This window comes from Ochlerotatus camptorhynchus, unplaced genomic scaffold, assembly GCF_037179485.1.
Source record: "Ochlerotatus camptorhynchus isolate MF236.1 unplaced genomic scaffold, CSIRO-AGI_Acam_v1.1 ptg000002l, whole genome shotgun sequence".
Lineage (NCBI taxonomy): Eukaryota > Metazoa > Arthropoda > Insecta > Diptera > Culicidae > Ochlerotatus > Ochlerotatus camptorhynchus.
In genome coordinates, this window is record NW_027040494.1 from 1,703,700 (window position 1) to 1,719,735 (window position 16,036).

General features: G+C 40.2%; 1 protein-coding gene across 2 annotated transcripts in view; it reads right to left on the reverse strand.

The window, feature by feature from the left end:
• Mdr49 (Multi drug resistance 49) overlaps positions 1-16,036 on the reverse strand; it is a 70,812-nt gene that overhangs the window by 1,630 nt on the left and 53,146 nt on the right. For both annotated transcript variants that reach the window (XM_065223151.1, XM_065223229.1), the window contains exons 2-8: positions 11,298-11,539; positions 11,027-11,220; positions 2,671-2,916; positions 2,437-2,608; positions 1,709-2,368; positions 813-1,646; positions 34-746 (exon numbers count right to left, since the gene is read on the reverse strand). In XM_065223151.1, coding sequence (XP_065079223.1) covers positions 34-746; positions 813-1,646; positions 1,709-2,368; positions 2,437-2,608; positions 2,671-2,916; positions 11,027-11,220; positions 11,298-11,492 — 3,014 coding nt within the window. In that variant the 5' untranslated portion in view covers positions 11,493-11,539. The remainder of the gene's footprint in view (positions 1-33; positions 747-812; positions 1,647-1,708; positions 2,369-2,436; positions 2,609-2,670; positions 2,917-11,026; positions 11,221-11,297; positions 11,540-16,036) is intronic.

The window sequence follows — 16,036 nt, forward strand, 5'->3', positions numbered from 1 at the left end:
ATCTGCCCAAATCCAAATAAATCACTAACTTACTTGATTACATCTTTGTATTCCAGTTCAGCTTCGGAAACTAGTTTACCACCGTAGAACAACGCCAGGCCGTAACCCATAAATGGCATTATTTGTCCCAACGCAAATACCACTCCCCGCAATCTGGTCTTCTTCTTGCATGCTTCATCAACTTTGGCGATTTCTTTGTAGTATCGTTCCAAAACATAAGGCTCCTGACCTAAACTGGCCACAGTTCGGATGTTTGAAATAGCTTCTACAGCCAGTTTGATCGCACTTTCCAGCGACTGTTTCTCCTTCAGACCACTGGACTCCGTATACCAAGACTCCAGCATGATTGATCCCAGAACTATGGGAATAGCGACTACTGAGACGAGCGTCAGGTTCCATGAATAGTAGAGAGATATTCCAACGCCAATGCAGATTGTTGAAGCAGCTTGTAGTAGAGAGCCGATGCGTGTGCCCGTGGCACCTTGAACACTAGCACAATCTCCGGACAAGCGAGCGCAAAGTGCACCCACAGCATTGTTAGACTCATCGAACCACGCCATCTCCTGGCTGATGATTGCCTTGAAAGTTTTCTGTCGCAGCCGGGATGTCAGTCGAACTCCAGCGATATTGAATAGGTACGTTTGGAAGAATGTTCCTAGACCGGTCACCAAACCGAGTACCAGGAAAAGCAGTGAGTAAAAGTTTGATTCTTCCTTAACGTATTCCGGATCGGCTACTGATAGAATCTGCAAGCGACAGTTACAGAACATTAGCATATGCGATATCAACCAGATCGTTTCAAAGATACTTACGCCATACATTTCACCAAACAACACGGCAAACAACGGGAATGACGCTCCTACAACCATGGCAGCTCCACAGCCGAACAAAATGTACGGCCATTCGGGAGAATTTAACTTCACCAATCTAAACACTGAAACAGGATACACGTCTTCCTTGTCGTCCACGATCGCTTCTGCCGACTTGCTGGAATCAGATTCATCATCCGAGCATACATCATCGTCCACAGACTCACTCTTGGGCCCCACCTGACTAAGCTCCTTAATAGCGTCGATTTCATCTTCATCCTTCCTTTGCGACCCACTGGCAATAACCAGGTTGTAATACAGTCCCTTTTTCGCCATCAGTTCTTCGTGAGTACCCTGCTCTGCCACAACGCCTTTATCGATGTAGACAATCTTGTCCGCATTGGTTATCGTCGACAGCCGGTGCGACACCACCAGTGTCGTGCGGCCTCGGCTGGCCTTTTCGAGAGCATCCTGAACACGCCGTTCAGAGTTTGGATCCAAAGCAGAAGTTGCTTCGTCCAACAGGAGAATTTTCGGATTACGAACCAATGCTCTTGCTATGGCAATTCGTTGCTTCTGCCCACCAGATAGCTGGGCTCCTCGTTCACCAATAAGGGTATGATAACCATTTGGAAGCTTGGTGATGAAGCTGTGGCAATTGGCAATTTTAGCTGCTTTTTCTATTTCTAGTTGACTAGCCTCCGGATTCCCGTAGCGAATGTTCTCCGCGATACTGGTTGCGAAGAGGACCGGTTCCTGACCGACCACACCTATAAACGATCGGAGCCAAGTGATGTTCAACTCGTTTATCTTGATACCATCGATGGTAACATTACCCTGGAAAGGAAAATTCATTATTAAATCGCATGTCCTCGAATAACCGATCTATGAAGACATACATTCAAGGGATCATACAGCCGCTGGATCAGTTGAAGACACGTCGATTTTCCACATCCTGATGGGCCAACTAATGCAACAGTCTTTCCTGCCTCGATCGTTAGGTTTAATCCTTGCAAAACCTGAACGTCACTTCTTGCGGGATATCGGAACTGCACACCCGTAAAGGTGATGTTTCCATTGATAGAAAGTGGTTTAAGGCCACTTTCTCCCATGGAATCAATCATCGGTATCCTATCGATAACCGAGAAAATTGAAGAGGCCGAACCCTTTGCTGTTGAAAAGGCTTCCAAATGAGGAGACGATAGGCCAAGATTTTGAGCTCCAGCCAGAACGCCGAACAGAACAATGATCAACACGGCTGGTGTGTAATCTTTGACGTCTTTTCCACGATCTTCGAGGATCAGGCTGATTCCGTACCAGAAAGCTAGCGCATAACAGCAGTAGATAATGAACCACATGATACCGCCTCCAATTCCGGAAAAGAGACCTTTCTTGCGACCGTTACTCTCCGCAGAGCTAAGGCGATTGCGATATCGGTCCAGTTCTTTCATTTCACCCCCAAATGCCACTACGGTGCGAATGCTACCAAGAACTTCTTCCGCAACAGTTCCCGCGGAAGAATAAGCCTTCAACTCCTTTTCCGTTAACGTGCTTTGCATCTGGAAGGAATTCAAATGGTTAGCTAATACCATTTCGTCAAGACTAGTTATGAATTACAAGGACATACCTTAGCTACTATAGCGGTGGCTAGGATAATAATTGGTGCACAGCTTAGAATAACTAGTGTCAGCTTCCATCCGTAGAAGAACGAAAATATCACAGATATGGTGAAAGACATCACTAAGTACGTAAAGATGGAAAGCTTCTCACCGATGCCTTCTTTCAATTTATCAAGATCACTGCAACAGATAACGATTGTTAGAATCTCCGTAATTACCTTCTGCACAACAGCACCACTTACTCTGTAATTCGCACGGCGAAATTGTCATCACTGTTAAGATCATACCAGGTCATGTCCTGCCGGAGGACCGCCCGTAGGAACAACTTTCGTACCCTGCTGATCTGCCGGTTCGCCGACCGGTTGATCATGTCTACGCTGAGCGCAGCGGCTAGGAACTGAAACAATGACACAAACAACACGCCCAATCCGAAGGCTTTGGCATCCTCTAGGATGGCCAAGCGGTTTTCTTCCGCGCTGGCATTCACCCTGAAAGAGATCCGTTGATTAAAATTTTTATTGAATTAGATTGGCCACGTTTTTCGAGCCTATTGCAATCGATCAGATACATATATATATAGTATATAGAGTTGCGTTTGAAATGAATGCTATCGTCATCAGAAAGTGTGAAAACTATCAATTGAAATTGATTGGTTTGCTCGGACTTCTGACTCGACTAGCTAGCACCACGTGTGCGAAAACAAGAGTGTTTAAACTGACACTGGTTTGTAAAAGTTCAATTTGATTACCCTTTTATTTCTGTCTTAAATTGCACATTTCCAGTTCAGAATCTGCTTGACCATGACTGTGTGTAAGTTTGGTGTGAGGTTGGCCTGCTTTTTTCTATATCTAAACCAAGGGGTTGTCCTTCGTAGGGTTATTCTGCATGGCGTAAAAGGTAAAATGGCTCTTTGTCACTTAAGATGTCGTGACAATTGTATTAGATGATCAGAGAAATTGAATCTAACGCCAGACGTGGTTCCGCTAGGAACATCAAATCACTTCAGGTAGGGTTTTTGATTTAATTTCCGTCCTACTAAGCACATCCCGCACTTTGCCTCTCTTTTTTGAAAGAACAAAACATGGATTGTTTACATCAAAGATAACTTCTAAATTTATTCATCTTTCCATACGTTTTGAAAAAGAGTCATACAATTTTGAGATATTATTAAAAATCTAACACTGCTTCTTGATTCTAAATCCGTCCTACGAGTTTCAATTCCGTCCTAACGCATTGAAACGCCATTAGATTTTCTTCGTCCAACTGATGATCGTAGAAAAAATGGATTCGCTAGAAGCGCTTCTTTTGTTTTGAGAACAATGAGTGTAAATATTCATACAATGCGCTGTAATAGGGTTTATGTTGTGGCTTATGAACTAACGGATCGGAACAAACCTAGATCAACAATAGAAAAGGGCCCATCAGCATTTGTAAGCAAACCGTTCCAAAGCCCTTTACTCACAAAGCGAAGGCCACCCACGCAAACCAACACCATCATCGGATAGGGGAAACTTCTGCCTACACGATGAAGGTGTTGGTTTGTGTCGGCGGCCTTCGATTTGTGAGGAATGGGCTTTGGAACGGTTTGTTTATAAATGCGGATGGGCCCTTTTCTATTGTTGATCCAGAACGTATGATTGATTTGTGCACGGTGATGTTGATTATTGATGATTTCTGCTCGATAGAACGTAAATGGGCGATTATGACGAAGTAGCGCTCTTCCCTAACATGCAACCCAGAATTACGCTGTTGAGCTAAATCAAACAAATTTACTCATACATAATTCTCCAAAGTGATCAAAGTTGTATTCAATGAATCAACACAATTTGTCACGTGTTTAAGAGATCAAAGTTTGCTCTGCTTCTTGCACCACGCGAAAAATTTTCCGAGTGACAAATTGTCGGTTTAATTTTTTCGGGAAAACGCGGCTTAGCTTGAAACTATTTCCATTGGATTCCGCAGTTTGTTTACCTACAAAAATGATATGAACCAAATGTTTGTTTCAACGTGTTTTGGAAATGCTACAAAATAAAATGTATTTTTTCGTCCATAACATAGGGTAAACGTTGGCTTCGGCACCCATTGACTGTTTTCGGCAACCAAAATTTAGACGTTAATTTCATTGTATTTTCCCATCAAAACACTTCGCTGAATGTATTCACACGATTCCTTAGTATTTCAGCTTCAATCTGAGCACAGTTTCATGACTGAGAAATCCTGTTATGCCAGATTTTTCATTAAATTGAATATACTCACGACAAAATATGGCTTATTTCAAGTTGCTGATTAACACACAGTTCAAAAGGATGGCTGCCGAAGAAAAAGGCGATTGGTAGGCTGACCCGATGATTCTGATTGGAGGCAGATTGTGCAAGAGTTTCTTTGAAGATCCTATGAAATGGTGTGAAATGATAAGCTAGAATTAGAGCATGCAACAGTCTTTCAAGTTTTTGCTTCACTGGAAAACCATAGTTAAATCGAAGTGTGCCGTGGCCTCTGTAAGACGCGTTTGTTTTCGGTCGCTGGAGTTGCCGGTTCTGATTTCGACGTTGTTTCGGCCGATGAGGAGTTGGTGCTGCATCTTACATGCTGTGTACTAGAGAACTGAGGCCGTTGTGTCGCGAGTGATTGGTGATGGAAAGTAGTCGCAGTCATTTTTGTCTCTGCTAAGATCCCTCTAGTTGAAGCAGCTAGAAAGTATTTCGTGGTTGATAGGAGTTTACGCTGGGGTCTTCCTTAGCTCAGTCGGTAAAGGTGCAGCTACAAAGCAAGACCATGCTGGAGGTGGCTGGGTTCAATTCCGGTCCGGTCTTGGAATTTTTCGGGTTGGAAAATTTCTCGACTTCCCTGGGCATAGAAGTATGATTGGACTTGCCACACAATTATACCAATGCAAAAATGGTACAGGCATCGAAAGCTTGCAATTAATAACTGTGGAAGTGCATCTAGAACACTAATGTTGGTTGAGAGCACGCAATAAGCTAATATGCGATATGCAATAAGCTTGGAATGCGAAGAAGAAGAAGAAGAAGAAGAAGTGCAGGAAGGCAGCTTCCACACCTGCATAGGATATTGCACCCATTCAACACATATGGGCCGGGACCAACGGCTTTACTTCCCTTCCGAAGGCTGGGATTGAACCCAGACTCATTGGGGTGAGAAAGCAGTCACGCTTACCACTACACCACTAGCACTGCTACATGTCCGGATGTGGCCAATGTGATCCTGGGCACTCAGTATGGCTATAATTGATCTTGTTTGCAATATCTCTTGTTATTTTAGAATTCACATGATGGCATGAAAGTCACAAGCAGTGATTATTTTATCATTGAGTATTCACTCTTCATGAAGAGTGAATATTCACCAATGATAAAATTGTGACTGTCTGAAAGTGAAATTGACAGGATTCATGAGTCAAACACACACTTTGCAACCTCTTCTTGGAACTTACACGTACAAAATATCATCATATAATTTCATGATTTTCATTATTCCGAAAAACATGTTTATAACAAATGAACTGCAGCAATCTTGCTCGATAGGCTACACACTACGAAAAAGACATGTAAATTTCAGTGCCCTGAGACCGGCACATGCAAGCGGCCCTCTTGACATAAAAATCAGTTGAAAAGGACGAGAAAATCAATTCAATCAAACGCACTTTTCGTCGAGTTGCATGTGTTTCAGTTTCATGGCATGTAAACATGTTTGTTTACGTTCCATGATTTACGTCAAAGCTGAATTACGTCTCGTGTAAAAATAGTAATTTCTAAGTGTGTAGATAAAGGCTATTATGAAGCTCCTCCCAAGAAAACTCCATCAATTTAGAATTCTTGAAAAAGATATAATAAGCACCGATACGTTGCAAATAGAAAACACAGTTTTTTCACTAAATAAGACTGCTGAGCCTAATCCCAAGAACATAACCCATTACAGTCAAATCAACCTAATTATATAACTTTAAGAGGCGGCAGACTGGGATAGAACCTTGAACGTTTAGATTATTGAAACCGTGGTTTGCGTTCACTTATATCATCGGCTTGAAAGTCGAACAGGCGCATGTTTATAGTAACGGGTGTCCACTAAAAAATGAGAATGATCCCAATACTTTTCTAACAGACGTTCGCTGGGAAATGTCAACTTACACACCTAGAAATAACTAATTTTACACATGAAGGAATCTATCTTTGACATAAAAGATGAAACGTATACAAACATGTCATGTAATATTAAGTGCTCCGAGACTGAAAAGTTCGTTACTCGACGAAAAGTACGTTTGATTGAACTTTTATGCCAAAATTGACGCTCGTATATGTCCCTCTCAGAGCACCTAAATTTACATGATTTTTTAAGTGTGTAGGTTTATGAATCATTAAATCAGATCAGCATGGCATCGAAACAGGAACAATGTACAATTCTTTCAAGCGAACGAAGATCGTAAAAGTACACGGTATCCACCATATACCGTATGCTGGCATCCATGGCAGTAACCCGGAAGAGAGGTAGCGGCCGTCCAACGAAGATAATGAATAAGAAGACGCTGCACAACATGTTCAACAATAAGGATTCGGTAATTCAAAGTGAAGCGGCCAGAAATTTCCGTTGTTTGAAGTCACTCATCTGCAAGACTCTAATGAAGGCGTGAATAGTGTGAACATCAGATCCATAGAGTACACCGACGAGCAAATCCAAACCGTGAAATCCCAATGCCGCTGGACGAGCCGGAAGAACGACGGAGAGCCAAAATATACCAAATATATTAGATCGGAATCCGACAAATCTGCCGCAGTGCCGTCCTATCGATATGGTTTTTGGTCTATTGAACTACATGGTAAACAAGGATAATTGGAAGGCCAAGGACACCAAGCAACTCACCAACAGGATCAAAAGCTGCATCCGGAAAATCAATGTGGCAGCCCTCCAACGGTCATGTTCCAATATCATGGCTAAGGTGCTAGGCACAGCGGACCACGGACCGTATGTCAATATTGACTAAGCTCAGTTTGAAGACTTAAGCTAACCCTTTGTATGAAATAAATCTTTTTGAACTAAACTTCACTGATGTTTTTTCCCGTCCCATACTTTGCATTTCCATTTTTTAGTGGACACCCGTTACATCATAGGGAATTTAGGCCAAAGGCCACAACACTCTGGGAACATTGAACAATTTTCAAGACCTTTGTCTTAGACACAACCAAGTTTTGATCTAAGAAAAATCAGCATTTCATTCTAAAAAATTGGGATCACAAACTTAGCCCAAATTTTTAAGATCACCGAGTTGTTAAATTTTCCGTGAATCTGCCAAAAAAATTCGAGATCTCGTATATATAAATATGTTTGGCCTATGATGTTTCTTGGAATATTTCTCCTTTTGCAAATCATGAGCAATTTTTATGAGATCCAAGCATGACCAGAACATCATCTTTGAATGAGAACAAACCTTAACTTCTTAACTCTTTTCGTTTTTTAATTGGTGGCCCTGAGAAGGGCCATTATTTGTTTTTTTTTCTGGTGTCCTTTTGATCCTTTTTTGACGGTTAATCGTTTGGCAGAAGTTTTTGGTCGCTTCGAGGTGTTATCTGCTTCTTGTTCCCTCAATCGCTTGCGAAGATTGCACATATACTGCACAGAATCATATTGCGACATTGTACTGAATATTCGCTTTCTCAAGACACTTTTTTTACTATCCACACTCTTAGAATTAGCTTATTTTATACGTGATGGAATCTATCTTTGACATAAAAGATGAGGCGTAAACAAACATGTAATGTAATACTAAATGCACCGAGACTGAAAAGTTCGTTGCTAGACGAAAAATACGTTTGATTAAGCTATATTTCGCATTTGTTATGAATGAAATTTTTTGGCAAAATTGTCGCTCGTATATGTCACTTTAAGAGCACCTAAATTTTCATGAGTTTTTCTTAGTGTGTGCTTATTATGGTGAATGAAGTACTCACACACGCAAATAAAAAATTTAAACATGCGAAGTTCAGCTCCGTGAAAATCACGGATGTCAGTGTTCACTCGGCTGTCGACAAAAGCAGGCCACTCTCGATGTGTGCCACGCGATCGGCAGCAACCATTGTGTGGTCTTCCTCATTGTTCTTCATTAGTAGTTCTTTCGGTCGATGTGTCGTCGACTTTGGAAAGCAACCGTTTAGTGATGAGTGTGTGAGTGCTGCCCACATTTTGCGTCCATTACTGCAATGGAAGCGCTCTGACCCACGTTGGCGTAACTGCCATACAATGAAACCACTGGAAGCGGCTCCAGTTCTGATTGAAGAGGCTTTTTGGATAGCGGAAGATAAAGCGTTTATTGTGTTGTACCTTTTGACTATACACACTAAAAAAATCTGAATTTTACTGGTGATGTAAACATCCATGCATGCAAACATTCATGCATGTAAACTTCCTTTTCACGTAAACTAGCAGCTTGCAAGAAATGTTGCAAACAAAGGTGGAAAGTTGCATACAATATATGGAATATTGCATGACATGTCTCATAAATTTACACGATTTATAATGTAAATTTGTATGATTTATGACGCTCCATTTATGTGCATCATAGTAACGGAAATTTACACTACTTTTTTTTAGCTGTGTAGTTTTAAGATGTATTGTATAGTGACCAAGATTCCTCGGCTCTGTAAAGTTATTTCTTTTGAGCCTTATCAAATAAATTAATAAACAACTAAAAATCTAAAATTACAGATGATTTTTCGTGCTCAAAAAAGTATAACCTTTTATTTTGGCACTATTTGTTAATATTGCTGTTGTATTTGCTTTAGTGGACGGAGAACTAAAACGAAATGCATAATCCTGCGGCCAATTGACGTCTGCAGGAAGGTTTAGAGCTGGAATGATTTACGCGAGTTTATTCTCTCACGGAGTAATTTTCAGTCATGCTCGTGTCCGACGCATATCCGTCCGTTGCTCGAAAGTAAATGACGAAGAAAACGATTTGGCAAGCGTTTTTACTACTGCTGCTTTTCTCCTCCCTTCCTTTCATTGGTTAACTGGTGAGCGGTCAACCGAGCATTGAGCTTGCTCATGTGAGCATGCGCAATATCTTGTGGGTTCGATTTGCACTCTATCGTTACGTCCGTGTTTGGGATTTTACGTTACATGTCTGAATTTTTATTTTTTTTTTAGTGTCAAAAAATAGGCCCTAAGTTTTATTTCATTTGTCTCGGTTCGGTCAGGGGATCCTTAAACCTGACCAGTGTGATATAGGGGACTTCAAATTACTACCATGGATATAGGACCTATTATAAAATCAATCGATAAACATTTCAATAGGTCCTATCTGCATTGTTCGATTCTCTTCATCGACTTTCTCTATCGTTAATCACTCAGCTGCAGAACCTTTCCCTGTTGTATTTGACGTTTTGGATGCTAAATAAGAACCTCCTATATCAAACTATATACCTCCTATTGAGAATATGTGTCTCAAAAATAGACCAAGGCATATACGACCTTTCAAAAATGTTTATCGAGATTTTCAGTGTGGGAGTCATCCGTCCAATATTTCATGATTGCACCAGTCAAGTTTATTTTTATACGACAAATATTCAGTGGGACTGTTATGCGAAGAAATTTGCTATCAAGTAGAAAATTCTACGCATGTCAGTCCCATTAAGAACTGTTGATATTTTGGAACTTCCTGGATAGTTTCCATATGGTTGCATCATTAACTGATACGAACAACAAGTGCGTTGACGTTGCTGCAGTCATCGTTTGTTTCTTCTATAAAGCCATTAAAATTAGGGGCATCTCGAGAAACTAATGATGAATGCTCTGTGTAGAAAAAAAAAGTATCTTGTTCTACTTCTTAGCAAGGTGAAGGTATATCTATAAGGAGATGAAAAACTACCCAAAATTAAGTACTTTTCCCTCAATTCCAGGGTTCAGCCCAATAACCCAATTTTGAGTAAATCGCATATTGTAGTTTCCATTTAACACCAGCAAAAAAAAACCTACTTTTAAGTATATTCTACCCAAAATTAAGTTTAATTCACGTAAATTTGAGAATATGTAATTTACTCAAAAGTAACTTATTGGGCTGGACTATATCGTTGGGTTCAATCTCTCGTTCCTTTTTGGACAATAATAAAGAATGCAAGTGACTGGCTGAACTCAATATTAAGTAAAAAGAACTCAAATTTTGGGTACTATTTTTTCTCCGTGTAATGGAGATTGTGCTTAATCATTTTGAGTCCACCCATAGATTTATGACGGCTTTGGCAAAAGATCAATAAGTCACACGATCGTCGATCGTGGACTTCGAGGATTTCAAGAAAGACGTTAGAGCTTTATACTACGAAACATTATACTATATTATTATATTCAACCAAATGCATCCATTGCCGCATATTGAGAACAATCGTAATCAACCAATCATGGTGCAATTTAAGAGTTCAAGTTTGTAAGTGGTTCAGCATTATAACGCATAATGGTAGAAATTTTAAAATGCTTCATAAGTCAAACTGACTTTTATACTACCAGTTAATTTCAAAGCACAAGTTATGCACAACTCGGATATGAATGAATAAGACCCACTTTTCAAAACATTCCCGGAAGGGCCGGCATACTTACAGCACTTGTCCACCGCCAAACATCGACAGAATAGCTGTGTCGGTGGATTTTCCGATTCCGATTGTTCGGTCCACCAGCAACGTCGTGTATTCACCGTACAGTATAACACCGTAGGGTAGTCCCAACGACGCAATCGAGGCCAATATCACTCCCAGAATTGTGGCACTTATTTCTCCCCATGTGGCAAAGCGAAACTGTGGATTGGAAAGATAAAAAGACAAACGATTATGGCAACCACACGTTTATCGCCGAAATCCCATCCGGAGCTTACCAATTTGAAGTACGACACGGGTTGAGTACTGCTGACACTATTGTTAGATTTCTCCGGCGGTTTGTTGAATTTCACGTTCAGAATGTCCTTCGAACCCTTGTAGCTGGACACGGACATCGCGTCGTTGTTGATGCCATTTTTGTGATTCGCCGATGGCTGCGATCCGTTGCATTGAGGATAATCTTTATTTGTCATTTTTATTCTGGTTGGTTCTTTCCTAGTAGCCTAACTAACGAACTAATCTGAAATGAAAAGTTTTTAAAAATTGATCAATGAAAGTCGGTTAAAGTTGACGTGCACTTATTTAGGAATGATACATAGTTCTTAATTGCTACTTGTAAACAACCCTCACATTGGATGTTAAAACAATAACCATTCAAGAATGTTAACTTGCGAATGATTGAGTGAATTCCACCATTAAACCAATTATTTTTCCTTTAATTATTACCTCCAGTAATAAAACTTATGACCCACGATTTGATGCGGGTATTCTAATTAAAACGATCAGATCCAGAGATGAGACATTTTGTGGGATGCAGTATGCATGCCATTTATTCCGCTGCCATGGAGACTTTAAAAAATGCAAATCAACAAGCGAACTATAAACATCAGCCAATGAATAAATCAATAACACTTTGCCCCTTGTGACGACGACTGCGATGCGCTGCCGGTTGCCCTGGGTAGTTGCGGTTTATACGCGAGTTATCTCATCTCGTTACAATCAAGCCCGAATGGACCATTCATCGACAGAACTTGTTGCATGGAAAGTATCACTTGCAACTGGTTGGGGAAGTTATTGGTAAATTTATTGGAAATGAGGAAAAATACGACTTTTGCATTTTAAATGACGACCTGCGTGGGGCTTGCACCTGTACGTTACAGGATTACCGTCATCTGCGGAAAACATTGTTCAATGGGGTGCATTTTTCCCCTCGGTCAGTGGGATCCCCCATGTGGTGACAAATATATCCAACTGCTCTAGAATTATGAATGAATCATCTTTAGGAACCGATTTGCATTGAATAACGAGATGGGTTGAGCTGCACGGGTATAACTTAGAAAGTGTAGTTCAATCAGAAATGAGGTCCGTATTTAATTACTTTGAAAGCGGTTGCTTGTTAAGATAGCTTTATCACGAAAAATAAAATCGAAAACTGCAGTTTCTGTAGACCAAACCAATAACGAATCTAAAGATTGAATAATATATACAAATCTGCTAACATCCCTCCTAACGAATGGGATTCGGTAGATAGATAATGGTCTTAGCCTAGGGGTATTCAACTCTAAACTTTAAGTCCAACACTTATTAAGTATTACAGTGCCTTCCCGTTTTTGGCAACATATATTTTTTGTCTTCTTCACTTTCTAGAAAATCAATTTTACGCTTAATTCCATTTCTGAAATCACCAGACCCCTTTTTAAGGATCATATCTACTTGGAATTCCATGGAAAATTCCCCAGAAAGCGCTAGCACAAATTAGAAGAAAGAATTAGTTGAAGAGGTCGTATTGCCAAAAACTGGAAGGCACTCAAGGAGACCCTCCCTCTTTTCTATGTATTCAAGAATGTGTTGGCACGGGGGTGTTTGTTTTCAATCTTTATCATATATCTTACATATAATCGCGACAACATATTGATTTTTTTTTTCGAGGAACTCCCGGAAATGTTAAAGAACATTCATAAGATCACATGCTTACCATGGAATCGGTTCCGGATGTTCCGGATTATGGTTCCATATAGTCAAATTTATTGTCTGTCATAACAATATCAAGCAACATATAAAATCACATCTACTTGACGAAATATGACCAATGGCACTCAAAACGACGTCCACAGAGCCATATGACCACCGTAAAACCGGTTCCGGATATTCCGGATTATGGTTCCGTATGGTCAAATTTGATATCGCTCATACCCATACCAAGCGACATATCAAATTACATCTACTCGACGAAATATGACCAATGGCGCTCAAAACAACAATTATAGAGCCATATGGCTTCCGTAGAACCGGTTCCGGATATTCCGGATTATGGTTCTGTATGGTCAAAGTTTACATCGCTCATAACCATACCAAGCGACACATCAAATCACATCTACTCAACCAAATATGATTAATGGCACTCAAAACGACTATCACAGAGACATATGGCTACCGTAGAACCGGTTCCAGATATTCCGGGTAGTGGTTCTGTATGGTCAAATTTGATATCGCTCATAACCATACCAAGCGACATATCAAATCACATCTACTCGGCAAAATATGACCAATGGCAACACATTCTTGAATATATAGAAAAAAAGGAAGGTCCTGGGGGGAAGTACCACCCAACAAATGTAAGAACCACTCACCGGAATGATGTAAAAAAATATCATTTTTATCGGTCATGGCATCTCTGAGATACAAATTTTTGAAAATAAAAAGTTTGTCCCGGGCTTTTACGGGTTAAATCTCTCTTAAGTATTTTTATGTACACTCAAAAATATTACTTACTAAAGGATGATTTACATTTAATCATTTTATAATTGAGACATGTTTATACATTGTTCGGATTAAAATATGATTTAAAAAATATACTATGATCGAATAACGGCGTTGAATTCGTTCAGCATATTTCGTATTACATCTAAAAATTGAGAAGAAGACGTAACCCAAGTAACAATTTTGGTTTTATGATGGTTCTGTAGACCATGATTTAGACTTGTAGAATGCTATAAAACATCTATAAAGCTTGCAATGTAACTTGGGAATATCAATCGCAATGGCACCCATAGTCGTTACAATTAATTTCATTTTCGATTCACAGTTCGTCTAGTGGATCGGTCATTGAAAAACCAACTATAGACTGCACTTCTAGTGGCAGTCAAGAAACAATAAGGACCCGGTAGTAATAGTTAAATATTCTTAAGGAGCTGTGAGTCGGGCTGAAAAAGATTGAGGAGCTAGCTTCAAAGATGAAATCAATATTTTCTGCAAGGATTTGATAAATCTACACTTCTATGATAATCAGTCCCGCCGAATTGTGTTCGAGAGGAGCTACAACTGAACGCCTTCTCGATGGCAAAGAACGAACAACTTTTTACATTTAAATTATAAGGATTAGACAAAATTTTCGACATGCAACTGAAACGTTTACGACCCTGTAGTTGAGCTTGGTCGGATGGATGACAACAATGAAACCAGGTGGATTACGGGAATCAATTAGATGTACGTTATCTGTGTGGGCCAAATATCTCCACTATTTGAGAACACCACTTTGTTTATTTTTTTCAAAATCAGTTATTTACTCGACAGAAATCAAAAAAAGCATCCACACCAATAAACAGGTTGTGTACATCCTATCAATATCACTGCTTTAAACATTACAATATATAAACAATTTTAATACTAAGTTCGTATTCTTTTTATACCGACCGAAGCGTCGGTCGGGAGAGTTGTGATTTAGCGTAGCTTTTATACTATTTAGATCTGAATATTTTCTGAGTGAATGTATTTTCAACAATCTATGCCAATCTGTGCCGAGTACTTTATTTGTGCCAAAAGCTAGGTCAAGCGTTGTGCCGAACGTGCCAAAGTATGGCAATCAATCTATCAGTCTCAGCAACCCATGAGTTTGGCAACCCAGCATTTATGACTTTTGAGATTGTGTATTTACATTATCAAGGCAAAGTCGTGAAACTTAATCCCAAGATAATATTCAACGAGCTGGTTACCGGTCATCCGCTTCAAGGAAGTGGCACTCGAAGATTAGCCTCTCCGCGAGAAAGAGAAGGCTGACTGATGGCAGAAGCTGTCCATTCAGGAGAAGAAAGTTCTCTACCGTGCGTCATTCTGGCAGACGTTTTCCGAAGCCAAGTACCCCACCGGCAAGTGGAAGATGAATCTTGTCTGCAATATCAGCATGCTACTCGGGTAATGCTACAATCTGAAAAATAGGAATGACTCGACCTAAAATGCCTACCGGTGGTAGTAGTAGCAGCAATCGACCTACAGTAGCTTCCCAGTGTCAGCAGTCGTGGTTAGGTCACCGACAAACCGACATGAATGATCATACAAATTACAAAGAAATTTCTGATCAAAGCACAAAAGTGACATCTGCCGCCGTGTTCGCGGAAAATATTTATCCTAGCCACGAACACGCGTACAAAATTTATGAGTTGGTTCGTCTCTGATTTATTTCGGACAAATTATTTTTATTTTGATAAAACATTTCTATGGTTTTGACAGATGGAATCGCTGCACATTTGAATCGGCCGTTATGGATTCTCGATCAAGAGTTAATCTTAAGTTTCATGTCGGTTTGTCGGTGGTTAGGTAACTACTAAATTCGTCTGACTCGATACTGGTTGAAGTCGTTTGATGACTACCTTGTTGTTCCTTCATATTTTCTATTCTTGGTCATGCCGGAATTGCATATTAATCCCCCTAAAACTGCTGCCGGTTCCGATTGCGTTCATTAATACCGCGATTTAGATTGGCTCTGTTACCTCCGGTGTGGTTACCTTCACAATTCTGTTAGCAGAATCTTTCTTAATGTTGCTGTTGCCGTCGGTGATATAAACAGTTGCGAAACAGCGTAGAGAGACCTCCACAGTCAATCGAATCCGAGTTCAGTCCATAGAATGAGCTGACTGATTGGTGAACCGGGGTGTTCTGCGGGAGAAACAGCTGTAATTACAGATACATCTGAAGAATGGTAGGATCATTCGGCACTGGGGTGTTGTTAACACCGTAAATT